This window comes from Chlamydotis macqueenii, chromosome 6 (genome assembly GCF_036417535.1).
Source record: "Chlamydotis macqueenii isolate bChlMac1 chromosome 6, bChlMac1.mat, whole genome shotgun sequence".
NCBI classification, from domain to species: Eukaryota; Metazoa; Chordata; class Aves; order Otidiformes; family Otididae; genus Chlamydotis; species Chlamydotis macqueenii.
The window spans coordinates 9,138,846-9,154,291 of record NC_141561.1 but is presented as its reverse complement, the minus strand read 5'-3'; the positions used below and the strand labels follow the sequence as shown (position 1 = coordinate 9,154,291).

General features: G+C 40.0%; 1 protein-coding gene across 1 annotated transcript in view; it reads right to left on the bottom strand.

The window, feature by feature from the left end:
- The window catches only part of DPP10 (dipeptidyl peptidase like 10), a 244,241-nt gene that overhangs the window by 35,954 nt on the left and 192,841 nt on the right, over window positions 1–15,446 (bottom strand). Inside the window, exons 10-12 of the mRNA XM_086750569.1 lie at window positions 13,720–13,874; window positions 11,285–11,382; window positions 981–1,104 (exon numbers count right to left, since the gene is read on the bottom strand). Coding sequence (XP_086606695.1) covers window positions 981–1,104; window positions 11,285–11,382; window positions 13,720–13,874 — 377 coding nt within the window. The remainder of the gene's footprint in view (window positions 1–980; window positions 1,105–11,284; window positions 11,383–13,719; window positions 13,875–15,446) is intronic.

Sequence of the window (15,446 nt, the reverse complement as noted above, 5' to 3'; positions counted from 1 at the left end):
AACCCAATCAACAAATCTCATTTTTTGCAATCTTAATCCATAGTTTGGGAATTTATATGCAGTTTCTGAGCCAGGAAAAGCGATTTGCACTATGTAGCAAAAGAAGCAGACAAGCTTGAAAACAATCCCTAACGATTTAGCACGACTGACTTCAGTAGCAGACACTGATGCGAGCCTTTTGACTCCGAGGTCAATCATTAATCACTCATAACCCTTTATGCTGCCAAATTATACCCTCTACTGTGGAACATCTGTTGGTACTGATACTAGCATGTATAGAAAATACTTATACTTTTAGCTGCTTCTGGGAAGAGGCTGTGACTCAGAATGGGAAAGTGGCTAACTGCATTCTAGAGGCAAGATGGACTGTGAAAATGGAGAGATGTGATGCAGGAGTGTCAGAAGTTAAAGTTTGGGTCAAAGGATGGGATGTGGCTGGATTCAAATAGAAAAATGTATTCCAGCTTGGCTTACATTTAAAATGAAACATCCCTGTTGCTTTTCAATTTATTTTTTTTCTGAAGTTATTTAATTCTGCTATCGAATTTGCAGGAATTATCAGAATTTTATACCTTCTCCTTAAACATACGTAAGCTGTGAGAGACAGAAAGATCTGAAAAGAAACTCTGTAGTGCAAGAGAGGAGAAACCATGCAGCTGAAAATATCTGACAGAAGACAAGCTTGTCAGTGTGCTAGCTATATCCAAAGTACATAATGTTCAGCAACTGCAGTTTCCACTGAAGTTAATGAATGAACAAAGCTTAGTAATTCTGAAAATGTCACTCAAAGTTGCTAATTGCATGAAACCATTTAACCAGATTTGGAATTTTCTCCCACCTATTTCCTCCCTGTTGACTAATTATATTCAGCTTGCAGCTACTGCATCTGCAAACCGATTTCCAAAAATCTTTTTCTCAATATGAAAACAAAACGCAGGAAGAAACCTTGAAAAGACAGTGTAGGAAAAAAAATTACTTACCCTGCTGCAAGCCCCAGTTGTGGTTTCACAAACCGTAAGGATGGAGATATTCTGAGCTCTGTTTAACCATCTCACCACAGTCTTGGTGTTGCTTACCCATTTCACCATGGTGATGTAATATTCCCTAAGTAAACATTCAAAAACACAATGCTCAGATCCTTCCTATTTCAGATTAGACTTCTTTTTTTTTAAAAAAAAAAATATACAGTTCATCAAACGCTGGATTTGTACCGCATGACAGTATCACTACCGAGGGACGGAGAAAATAATCCCAAATACCCAGCATCCGTGTTCCTACAAGTGGGAAGGCTCAGCCCTAGTGTGCTGTTCCCCTGGGAAATTTGTACTCCGTTAGCAATTCCTTCTCAGCCATTTGTAATATATAACCTTTACCAACCGCAGAACATACACTTGTGAAACACGTTTGTGAATACACACGAACCATGTACCTGCCAGCCAGCTTAAAAACGAACACTAGATTTTGACAGAAGCCAGTACATTTCCCCATACCAAGTACCTTCAGAGGACACACATCTTTGCAACAGAATCCAGCTCTACTGCCAAACGAACAAAAAAATATCTCTAATGCTAGAGGGCAGGTGAGATCACTTTAAAATATCATTTGTTATAAAATAACAACTATTATAGTAGTTCCCCATAAAGGGAACTCACAGTACCAGTCCATGTCAGCTTCCATTTTAACGAACAGCTCATAATACTGGACAAATTGTCTGTCCCTCAATGAGCCTCGCTGAGCAACGGAGGATTCCTAAGCACAGCCTCATGGTATGGAGTATCTACCTCCCTCCTCCCAAACTCCTGGCAGACTGGGCCCGTTACAGAGGAAGACCTCTTGCAGCCTGTCATCCCAGCCAGGCTATTTGCTTCACTTCTCTACTCTTGGCAGCTGGCAGCTTTCACAATTCAGCTGAGTTATGTGCAGCAGCCGAGCAAACTTACCTGGAAACTCCCTTTAAAGCAAGGGTCCTAGCTTGCACATAATTAGGCTTTTAATCTAATACTGATGGAGATCTCATTACTCTTTGACAACAGATATTTAATTATACATTCTAAAGACTTCTTACTAGATCAAAGATGGTGAGCAGTGCTGTCGTAGTTCAGCCCCGATCGGGACCAGACTACGCAGTCTCTCTCCCGCTCCCCCCGCCCTCCAAGAGAACAGGGGGAGATGATATAAGAAAAACGGCTCAAGGTTTGAGATAAGGACAGGGAGAAATCCTTAAAGTTACCGTCACGGGCAAAACAGACTCGACTTGGGGAAAACTATTCATTTATTTTCTAAAATTAGCAGGAGAATGAGACAGGGAACAAGATAACCTCCCCCCACCCCTCCCTCTTCCCGGGCTTAACATTATCTCTACTACCTTCCCCTCCCGAGCGGCACGGGGGGGGAAAGGGAATGGGGGTCGCGGTCAGTTCATCATGCGTTGTTTTACGCCGCTGTATCATCGTCAGGGGAAGAACTCCTCGCATTCCTCCTCTGCTCCAGCGTGGGGTCCCTCCCACGGGCCACAGTCCTCCGTGAAACTGCTCCGGCGTGGGTCATCTCTTCCACGGGTGCAGTCCCTCTAGAACAGCTGTCCCAGCGGGCCCTCCACGGGCCACAGCCTCCTTCAGGCCTCCACCTGCTCTGGCGTGGGGTCCTCCACGGGCTGCAGGTGGATCTCTGCCCCTCCGTGGACCTCCATGGGCTGCAGGGGGACAACCTGCTCCACCATGGTCTTCACCACGAGTTGCAGAGGAATCTTGGCCAGGAGCCATATTACTCCTCCCCCTCCTTCTTCACTGACCTTGGCGTCTGCAGCTGTTCCTCACAACAGGCTGGCAGACGCCTCTCAGGATCCTTTTTACATCTTCTTCACTTCTCATCTCCTCTCCACTTCTTGCAGCCGGGCCGGGCCGAGTTGGGCCCAGTCGGCTGCCCGGCGGGAGGCCAGAGGGTGAGGCCTGCAAGGCCCATGAGGCTCGCGCCTCCCCCTCTCTGCCCCCCGCTCAGCTGCTTCACATCTTCTCCTCCTCTTTTTCCTGTTTTCCCCTACTTAAATACGTTATCGCAGAGGCGTTATCACGGGACATTCTGCTACCAATTGGCTCAGCCTTGGCCAGCAGCGGGTCCGCCCTAGGCCCGGCCGAGTCCACTGAACAAAGGGGAGCGACTTCTAGCAGTTTCCTAGAGAAGCTACCACCTTAGGCCCCCCCTCACTAACAAAACCAGAACAAGTGCCAACAGCAAAGTTTGTACAACTCTGATGCTGCGCACAGGAGATGCTGGAGACAGCAATTCACTGCAGCTTCACCCCACCTCGGTCTGGTTCTATATTTGAAGAACACAGCTGAACAACCCGGTATGCACAACTTTCTTTTGGCTTTTATGTTTAGCTTCAAGGAAAATAGATATTTTCACATCTGGATACTAAAATGACAACCAGAGATGGTGACTTGAGATATATTCTGAGTCTAGTATTTACTTTTTTTTTTTTAATTTACAAAGCTTTTCGACTTATTGAGGAGCAAAAACGTATGCCAAATTAACATAAGCTCTAACACCAGAGCAGGTGATACAGCCCACAAAGCAAACCAAAGAGTGCAATACCAAATCCCAGGCAATTGGTTCCCCGTAGCAGAAGTCAAGAAACGAGAGTCGAGAACTTCTCCCTCTGCAGTCATGCTTTCGTAAGGCTGTGCAAACCCATTGTGACTGTGCATACAGAAGACCAAAGACAGCCAAAAATAAATCCTCAAAACATGTATATAAGGACTGCCTCCTTCTCCCGGTACTTAGACACCAAGGCAAGACAGCATCCACTGACAACAAAGCCTGAACTGCCCCAGAATCAAATTCTACAAAAAAAAAGTCTGTGCTGTTCCACTTGAAAAAGTCTGCAATGAGGTATGGAAACAGGAAATTTAACTACATCAGAATCCAGCTGATGTAGTAATTAATAGTCCAAATCAAATCATAACATCATCTTCCATTACTGACATAAACTCCTTGATCATTGAAGTGAAAATAAAAGATCATTTAAAATTTCTCTTTTTTTCGCTCTTCCATCAACTATGCATAAAAATATGTTCAAATTTCCCTACATTCCCTACATTTCCCTACATGACTTGTTTATCAGGACTGTAGTATAGCATGTACATATATATGTAGAAACACAGACCCTTCTGAAATTAAGTATTGTCTCCAAGTAACATTCCTTCGTAATTTGCAGTTTTGCAGTCAATCTGTTGTTTCATATATACAGGGGACAGGCAAACATACAGAGTAGTGTTACTACAAGTCAATAACCAAGCCAAAGTTTGTAAAATAAAATCGTATGTCTTATTAGATTTGCTGATACAGTTGAATAAAAACAGAGAAGCCTGCAGGACAAATAACTGTTCTAGTTCTGAGGAAGATGCTATCAGCTTGTGTCTCCAGCTTAGCAGGATTTTGTAACTAATCTATTGTTCTAGTAACGAAAGGGAGCACCCTCCCTCCAGACTCAAATACACAAATGTCCTGAGATTACTAGACCCTCTGCATCTGTACATACATTAAGTTTCCTCACAACAACACTTTAAAGGGGAAAGACTATGACTGTTTTCTAGACAATGGACTGAAGCAAGATATTAAAAAAAATTACGCTCATTCTAGATCCTCAATTTGATACCCATTTAATGAGGTACTCTACAGCACTCTGTATGTTCAGAGCACAACTTTTGTCTCTGCTTGGGAACATCTCTTACGCCAGAATGTGGATTAATTTGCCGCATATCCAAAGAGTAACAAATGCAATGACCGATGATTACCTGTGCAACGTTTGTTTAAACTCGTTGTATCACACAGAGGCTGCATGGCAGAGACAGAATCTGCCTTTAGCATTCAAATGTCCTAATAAAAGTGGACTTTTCTCTCTCGCTGTGATTCATTTTATTCAAACTATGCCTCCTCACCCTACTCCTAACTTTCTTTTTCCTACACTTTGTGTAAGCAGTTCCAAGTTTTTCTTTATCGATCCCTTTTCTCACACCAGGGCCACCATAAGGTGATCAATGGAATCATAAACCTGTTGTTGATACCCATCTCCTCTATCTGTACCATCTCACCAGCTCTCAGGATTCCCACTGAAGACCCTGATTATCAAGAAAATCTCGTTCAATCCTTGCCTTGTACACCTGCCTTTTTGTTTTTCGTCCAGTCCCCATTTCATGGTCTAATCAAGTTTCCATCTCAGACTTTTCAGAGTCTTTTCCCTCTCATCTACGCTAGGATTTTTTCCTTCCTGAATTCCAAATAGTTAGCTTTCTTTTTTACTCTGTATAAAGGCAGACAGAGCACACTGAAAACACAGAAAAGGCAGTCTCTCTTCCACAGTATCCAATGACCAGTCAATACTGAAGGAGCTCATACGTGACTCGCTTTATTCTGAGTTGTATTGAACCAGGAAATGCAGAAAAACAAGAACTTCAAGCTCCTTGACCAGCCAGAGAGCTACTTCTGATTTCACATTTGGTATTTAAATCTGTTGCTTGGCTTTAAAATGGCCTAAAGCAATTATATAAAGCGATCAGTATAAAGAAGGTACGGCTTTCCCTCAGGCCTGTGAACCGGGACCATGACATGTATAGAGTCAGCTCAACAGTAGGAGCTGGAACACCCACGTGTGCCAAGGAGGTGCTGCATACCACGACAGGTCAGGTCTTGGGGCTGATGGAGGATATTCAGTGAGAAAAAATTCCAATGGTAGGTGTTAAGAAAGCAAATGGCTTTCCTGAGCATACGGCAACTAACTTTTTTTTCCAAAAACTCGTAACTTGATGAAATCTGGATTCATTTTTCACTGCTGATAAAAAACATGTTAAATATCAAAGGTGTTTATCACCCTTTGCCAAGCTCGAAGCCCCAATTTTTAAAAATCTTTTCTTCTTATAGAATGTTTTCCTTTATTTTGATCATCTCAATTGATACGCAGTTCCACGGAGGTAGTTTAACAGTTGGCTAATACATTTATCATCACTCAAGAATGTCCAGAACATCTTGTTTCACTTGTGAGTTTTTGGGATGCTTGTGACTAGAAAGATAGATAAGTGTATCTTGCTGGCTGTTATTGTCAGTGCTTAGCAAAGTCAACAGAGACAACAAGCTGAACAAAGGAAAGGGATTTGCACTGCATTATGCTGGAAGCATAGTTACAATCATAATTGAATTTGAACATGAGATACTTGGATTTGAAATAGACAGAATAACATAACGGGAAAATAACCCACAGTATTAGCCTTAAAAATAAGAAAGCGTTCAAGAAAAAGAGTCAGACTTTGCAACTGCATACCATTCACTATAATGAAGAAATCTGCTCTAACTTTGAGCCAATGAGCTGATTATGAAAGAAAGCTGCTCATAAGAATAGCTGGAAGACATTTGAGATTTATGGCAATGGAAAAAGGAACCTTACTTTTGTTGATGGTTTTAATAGATTTGGATTTAGATAATAAATACTACAGGGTTCACCTAAAGAAAGCCAGCCTATTATGCTCTACTAGTTTGCTGGCAGATTGTTATTGAAGAAGCTAAACAACAGAAACTTGTCCCATGCATGATGCTCTAGAATATTTACTGCATTCTTAAATTATTTATATTGTTGTGTATTGAAACGTGTATTTACAGATACTAACAAAAAATGTCATTCTTGGAAACATGGCAAACAACACAAATTCAGATACAACCTGCAAGGTAGCTAAGGTAACTAAAGTTTGTTAGTATTTTGGTATACTACACATGACTTTATCTACACATACATTGACGGATGTACTGCAGTTTTCTTCTGAGACTAAGCCACAGGTATTCGGTTGGAAGGCACTTTTCTAGCTCCCCTTCCCATGGTGCTGGTGGCCACCATCCTAGTCAGGCTAACAAACTTTGCTCTCCATTTCCTCACAGCTATGGGCTATGGCCACGATCACCTTGGTAGCGCACTGAGGGACTCATCGTCTCCCTTAAATCCTCAAATTGGTGTGGGGGATGCCTTTATGGGTGATGGACAGAGCAAGATCCCTCAGTCTGCTGGCCACACTCCTCCTAGAGCGAGGTCCAGCCTTGGCGACAATAAACGTGTGCTGCTGGCTCCCATTCAGCCCCAAGCACAAACCCCTCGGCAGGACGGCTGGGCAGGCAGCAAGGTCCCAGCCCCTGCTTGTCCTGGCCCACGTGCAGAACTTGCATGTCTTCCCACTGAATAGGGAAGGGAATAATCAATAAATACCTTGGCCAGGTGTGGGAAAGCTTTAATAAAATAAAGCCTGTGAATGTATTCTTATCCTGTAGACACATTTACTATGAGATATGATAGTGAATTAATCCTTTAAATCAACGTTGTGAGACAGGTATCGTTACTGCCAAGTTACAGAAAAAGGGAGGGACAGAAGCTTGAAAGAAATGACTAGACATTGCACATTTAAGAGAAGCTGAAAGTAAACGCCAGTTTTCTTAAAACCAAATTGCACTCCTCTCCCAATCTTTCCCATTTCCACTTAGAATCAAATAAGCTTCATATTCCAAAACAAGGCTCAGATAAACCGGCTGCCAGAAGTATAAAATCAACCTTTCTCTAAAGGTGATTTCAAACTGAAGGTTTATAAATATTCAAATGATTCTGTTGATTTGGAAATGTGTGGACAGTAAAAACATCAGTGAGGCTTGTAAAAGAATTATTTGAATTTATGCAAACTTAATTTCTTAAGTGTTTCCAGTTCCATTACAAAAGATTAATTAAAATCAACAAAAATTATTTAAATTTGCCATACAAAGTCAGAAGGATTTGACTGTATATTTCAGTCTTTTTTAACGCAGGCATATATGAAATGAGAATGTGGACATCTAGCTTTTTTTTCAGACATTTTAAAATACTATGGGAAAAACTAAGAAAAGGGACTGACGTAATTTCTTATGGTGAGTTTTAAAACTACCTGGTCAGCAGTAGCTGGGAATAGTGCAGAGCCAATGCAGCTTGCTCACTATGGCTGAGAACGGGGAAAACAAGCAGTGGATGACCCCCATGTTGAGACTTTTGAGAACCAGTACAGAGTTACAGTAGGAAAAAACCCTTTTCTTCATGTATGCAAGCAGAACTCTACTACAATAACTCAACTGCAACTTCTTTCATGTGTTATTCCACGTTTTCTCTGTGTTAGTAATATTCACTTTGGAAAAGAAATGAAATTTTTCTGCCTGACAGGTCTAAATTCAAGCATGGGGTTTGAAAAATTCGCCTACGCAATTTCTTAATATCATATTAATACCCTATCTAAATATCACCAGTTACAAGGATTCTTCAGGTGTCCTAAGGTACAACTGGTTTGAACGAACCACTTGCACACCACGTCGCTTTTTCAAAATTTGCAGCAGGAGCTGTTAGCTTCCCAACTTGAATGCATATGTATTTCATCTTACACATATATGGGCTCTCTAGGACTAATGAGAAAAAAAAAAAACCTGCAGTACAAAACCACGTTTGCCACTGAAGAAATCATCATGTAATTGTACACGTGGTATGGAAACACTAAGGGGGAACAGTTACTGCACAGAATACAACCGCATGTTTAAAGGAAGACTGTCAGTCTTTTTGTGGCATTAACAGTGCAGAGTTGATAGTAAATTTTTTCACTGAATAAAACTTTCAGGAGTAAATTTGCAAATGTGATTGCTATCTTTATATCAGGATAACCTGAACAAAACTTGGGAAATATCACCAAGCATCTTTATAGAATCACTGCAAGAAGTAAATGAAGGCAGAACACTAAATTTACTCAATCTTACATTAAATTCCCAATGCCCTAAAAATCAGAGAAACAGTTTTCTGTCTTCAGAGGTCCTGCACGGCACACAATCTGGGGAGATTTGAGAATCTGAATGTTACTTTTTGTGGCTATAAATAACAGCAGCACATTTCCCTACCCATTTGTGAGGTCTCTCTGTATAGGAGTGAATCCCTCCCGTAATAACAGTTGGTTATAACTTGTACAATACATATTTCCAAAATGTTTCTGCCCTGAAAGATCCATACAACTATATATGAGTGTCCCATTCAATTTAATTCTGAAAGACTCCCATGATCTATTTTATAATGACTCCACAATGAATGGATCAGAAAGGTACCGAAAAAAATCGACTGCTAAAAGTAGCTACTACTTTTATTAAAAAATCCAATACTTCTAAAAAAAAATACCAATCATCACAAAATCCAAAGTTTTCCCCTCTAGAAAGGCCTGTTCAAAGCTCATTCTCCATACCTGTATATATATATATGTTTTGTTGTATGGATATATATGGATTGATGACCAGTGTGATGACTGACTGCTACTCAAATCCAGAGTCAGAATACAAGATTTACAGTATACTTGGCTGATAACTCTAGAATTTTTCTGTATTTTATAGCACAGACATTCTACCTTAATATTCAAAATTAAGAAAAAAAATAACTTTTTTCCAGGTTTAAATATTTTTACTCTGTCTTCTGATACAGCAGCAAACAGGAATATTATTTGAATTAAACAGCAACAATATCTTTATCAAGGACTCTAAAATCTGGCAAAGATGCCCCTTAAGGATCCCAAAAGAAACTCCACAAATTGAGCTACTGCTAGTCTTCAGCTTCAAGACGCAAAAAAGGTTTTAAGATACCAATAATAATTCATTTGTTTCTACATTTATTTTCAATCTGCTGGTCAGGAAAAATGAATTTGGACAATCTAGAGGGAAACTATAACATCTGAACAACATCTTCAAGATTTTTTTTTTCTTGCGGATTTGCTTTCTCATTTCACTTCATCGTCACATTTAAAGAACAATCTTAATGCTGTTTAAGAGAGTTAAGATGCTAATCTTGATGGCAAGGATTAAGATTTTATACTATGATTTAAATTAATGAAGGGCTAGCAAGAAGCAGGAGATTTTATTATGTTTTTCAGTAGTGGCTCATCAACACAAAGAAAACACTTCAATAAGCACAACTTATTAAGAACCGTTCCTTTCACTAACACAATCAGTAAGTAGTCTGGCTGACACAAACAATTCACTATTAAATTAGTCCTGCACTGAACTGGAGTACATCAATTTGCATAGAAGAGAGCTATGCCAGCTTAAAATTGGTTGCAGTGGTTGTGAATCAGTGCTCACTGTTAACATCTCGATTGTTTTGGGAACAATTACTATAAAATCTTTTGGGTTCTGTAGGAACTGCAACTATATGGAGAGGTGGGGTTTCTAGCTAGAAGTAGCTTTGTGTTTGCCAGTCCTTTTCACACCTTACTCCATCTGAAAACGCCTTGAGTGAAGGGAGGACGTGGCACTTCTCTCACCTTTAGACTGCAGACAGATCTGGATGGTGGTAGCTCTTTTATTTTTATTATTACCTATATATTATAAATAATTTAGGGTTAGAAATTCATTAGCACGTGCACTGAAGTCACAATGGGAATTCAATCAAGATGACTGCAATTCTACAAATTTGAATACATGTATGGGAAGGGATGAATACTTTCTTGCCCTTAAACAAAAGTTTCAAGGCATCTCAAAGTGAGGACAGATAACCAGGAGCTCAGCTTAAGGCAGCAATTTTAGCAGGAGATTCACCAGCTGCAGCCAGACCTCATTTCTTCAGCCCCAGAGTCAAAGGGACTGTTAAATTGGCTCAGCGATTCTGAAGCAGTCTTTCACGAAAAACACAGCATTACCCTCCTTAGTCTGTGTGATCTGGAGGCACAGCATCTCACCTCCTGCCACCTCACTGCATCCATCAGCCACGGGGAGAAACAAAACTTTACGTAACCTACTGCATTTGAAAAGTTCAGAATATTTCTCTCTAAATGAGGGAACACCCTGACTACGTGTTCTGTGCACTTGTAATACACTTCTACATTCTGCAATCTCATTTCAGAAACTGAAAGCAACAAGCTGCCAAACACAACAAGGAAAGGCTGAGAGTGAATGCAATAACAACCTCAGCAGCAGAACAGCATTCAGCCCCCTTGACCATAGCTTAGGATTCTTAATTTCATATATTTCAAGTAAATTGGAGCTTCTCAGGACATCAGACATGAGAAAATCCCAGATCCCTGTGATTTTTAAGAGCAGCGTCAATCCAATACAGCTGTATTCTATTTTATCATGATTATATTCAGACACAGGATGGACATCAAGTGCATTCCAGATAAGTGTTGTGCTGATGGAAAAAGGCAATGATTAGCCTAAAAGACAGTCAGGTTAAATTAAACATGAGTTTCAAAACAATGAAATTATATACCTTGATTTAAAGCTGTCAGGTGGCATCAGTTCCAGTGTATGCGCTGGTCCATACAGATTAACTACAAACAGCTTTACTGTTGGGTTTGTTTGACCTGCCTTTGAAAAAAAAAGAAAATAGGTGGTTTAGAGGCACCGAATCAGTGGCAGCAAAACAGACTCACTCATTAAGATAATGAATTATCTTTAGAACAATAAGTTGTTATTAAAACTAAAAAAAAAAAAAATCTTAATTTTTAAAAATTAATTGCCTGAACACAGCTAACACAAATGCAAAACTGTGGAAAGAAAACCACTGAAAGATCAAGTCCTTGGGACACAACTGCAGTCTCCTTATATCCTCTGAACCTTACATTAACTGCATGGTGGTATGCGTGTCCTCTCAGTGGGAGGGCTGCCATGAGCAATCACTACCCAGCACGGTTATGCATTGTAGAGAGGCACTGGAGGGCACGCCTTCACAGCAGGCATGGCCAGACCCATGCTAGCCCCCGAACATGAAGCGCAGGGGCACAGCAGCACCCCAGCTCTGCCATCACCAGCCGGTCTCTGGATGGGTCAGAGGGGTCCATGGCATGGTGCTGCCTGTCGCGGGCTGCCACGCTGAGCTGGTCTCTGTTCAGGGCTGCGCTGACCCATCGTTTTGCCTCTGCTACAAATACTCACACTGTGCCCTGCTCTGCTGTGTGGAGACGTCCCAGCTACAGCTCTAGAGCAGCAGCTTCCGGCTGAAGACAAGGGCTGTCCCTGCAGCCGGGGACGGGCTGCGGGCAGTGGGGCGAGCGCCGAGAGCTCCCACAGCCTCCAGTGGACTCTGGCAGCTGAAAGGGGTTTTTCTGCTGGAGCAGAAAACTCTCACAGCCACATCTTTCCCTCAACAGTGAACTGCCTCAACTCCTCCGCCACTGAGGGTCTCCTCAGGACAAATTAAATAGCATAAATTTTGTGTAATACCAAAAACATTTGTGCAGTAGAGCAAGAACTCTACATTGAAATCCTACTTTGTTCTCAATGTGTTTAACAAAATTTAAACTTCCTTTTTCATTTTTTTTTAAAGAATACAGTCTGTGCATATGACACATACACAGGTGTGCATGTTTCAGTATTCACAGATACATTCGGGTTTCATTTTATTTTTTAATCATAGATACAATTTTCTGAGGTTTCATGCTATAATAAAGATCAAACTTCTTTTTTCCGTCTCTGTTGCTATACGACAAGCTTCATTACCAATTAATAATGTTTAAAGAATAGTTAAATTGGCATTAAATAGAGACATTAAATAAAGTTAATGTTTTTTTCATTAATGGGATTACTGAAGTAACGTCTTGTATCACTTTTATGCTGAATTGCTAATGAAATGCAATTTCTCATTTCTTGCTTACAAAGTTGACTTTAAAAATATTCCTTATTTTTTTCTTTGCTCTGTCACTCAAGGCCTTTGGCAATGCAAGTATGTAAACTACCTCTGAAAACACTGTTACTTCATTATTTTAACATTATTTCATAGCACAAACACATTATATAAAGCATATCATTGTTTCACAGTACCTGGTACAGTCTAACTGCCAACCCATCACGAAAAAAGAGTCATCACTTAAAAATGTGTTGCAGGAATAGGGTGACAGTAATATTTTCTAAAGCCCTCAATAAACTTCCCTTGAAATGTCACGGGAGCATCACATACATGGACCTACAAATGCTGTCAGAAAGGGACTCAGACACTTTGAGATTGCATGCAAAGGACGGGTAAACTGTTAAGCTGTAAGTTAAGACTGGTGTTGGAGCTCAGTGCAAAAATGACAGCTAGGGAGGCACCTCATCAGGAAATCCCCAGAAAACGAGGAGCGATATCAGACATTATGACATTATCCCCTGTCTGGGTTGTTCTTTCACTTTCCAATAGGAATCTAAAAATCCTTCTCCAAATCTTCTGAAACTCAGTGATAGCTCTATTTTTTTTTTCCCCTCCTCATTTTGATGGCCAGGAAAAGACTTTACTGTGGCTTATCTTATCCAAAGCTCATCTTCCACATTTTTAATAAGAGCACAGTTTACTGAGATCTATATAATTGCCCTGTGCTGTGCACAGATTGTGTACAACTCCAGTGCAGTTGTGACAGACTCTTTTTTTCTGTGCAGTCCTTCAAATATATTACCCTTCTCTCAGAAGTGGTGGATTGATTTTACCAAGCCACATATCAATGATGAAATTACTACAAATCAGTTTATCTGATACTCCCTCACTCGATAGCCTCTTTCCATCAAAAGCTGTTTCGGTCTACTGAAAAAAAAAAAAAGGTAATTAATATTTCCTGAAAATCAACATGGACAAAATCAGCCTCTGTTTCTGTCCAGAACCACTCCTTCCATACAGCTAAATACTATCATTGAACAAGGAAGAGGAGGTAGGGGCGGCACTCACACTCATCTTACCTTAGGATATGGATACTGCTTTCCTTTTGGATACAGACCTCCAGTAAACCGGGGAATAACCATGTTTGGTACCAGAGAGTCATTTATGGTCAGGAACGCCAGTCTTTCACCATCTGGAGACCACCAGTGGGCAACGTGAGAGTGAAGAAGTTCCTCTGCAAAATCAGATTTCCTCAGGGTCCATAAAAATAACTGTCACACAGTTTCCAGCTCATTCAGTTGGCACCGATTTGTTCTTTCCGTGCCTACTTGAAATGCATCTGTTTTAATTTCAGTAATTTCACATTATCCTGGGTTGAATGTTTGGATAACAAGGCATATCGAAAGACTAAACTTTAACCATTTTCCTCAAATGAATACTTTCACTGACGTCAATAAATCATTTAAACGTGAAAGATGATTGTAGCTGCCATATGTTTAGTTCTATTGCATTATGTTAGAAGTGTTTAATTAAATTTTAAATTATTTGGACCATTTTAATAGACAGGCTTTTTAGGATTGTCAATCTTTTTTTTTTTTTTTTTCCTTTTTTCCTTTCAATATAAAACTTTAAAATATTCAATTTTGCTGAGCTCTGGCACCTGGAAACACGCAGATCCTCACACAGTGATACTTATGTAATCATTTTTGGAGTGCAACATTTTGGCTTTCTTGTCTCAGTCTAATGGTCAGCTTTAATTCTTAAGAAGTTCAGTTTTTCTGCAATGTAACTTTTTTGAAAGGTCAAACAACACTTTTATTTTTATCCAAATTTTATTTGATCTCCAAATGAAATGCTTCAAAATGTAATGCAATGTTTTCTTATATTTACTGTATTTGCATTTAATTTTAGAAAGAAGCAAAATATAAACAACCATAGAAGCACCTCTCAAACTCCTAAAATCACAGTAAAACAGCTCCTGAAAAATTCCAAATTCAGATCTTCTGTCTTCTATTTGTGAAAAGACTTAGATTTTTCTCATTATGTATTTGATATGTTGACTTGTTTGGTGAGCATTTTGTATTTAAATTTGAAGAATTTGGCTGGGAAACTACTTGAGAATAGTATACTAATTGGAAGGAAGGCCTGACTGCATAACTAATTTAAGAGCCTACCTACAAAACTACTTAAATTGTCAGTGAAGACTCTCCAAGATGCTAATCAGATTCTGAAAGGTTTGAAGTGGCTTAATGGGTTGAATTATCTAAGGTTAGGTGCAATGAAGCTGGGACCTGTATTCAAAGTCATATATTCTGGGTATTCTGGGTCCTGCTTCTTTCCCCGGCTGGGTAACTAAAACCTTTTACACAGGAGAACAGCCGAGAATGAAAGGTGAAGACCAGACAGTAAAAAAAAAAAAAAATCACAATTGTGTTTGTTTTATAATATTACTGTTTGCATTCAAGCAAGGTTATTCACACAAAGAAAAGCTATTCCCAAATGCTTGTGTGAGGTAAAACGCTAATAACTCATGCAAACGATACCAGAAAACAAATGAGGTCAAAAGGAGGAATAGTTCTCAACTCAGCCGAAAATCTCTTAACTTCATCTGGACAATAATGAGTCTGCTCAGCTTCTGATGCTCTTAAAAACACTAATGCAAGTAGAGGACTGCTCTAAATTAAACAATGGCTAATGCGAAAGCATCTGCCTCAGACAAGCATCATTGCCATCATGGTGCTAGCAGCTCCTGTTCTTTCCAAGTCACCCTGTCTTTTTCTGATCACCATGAAATACTTGCAGCCTA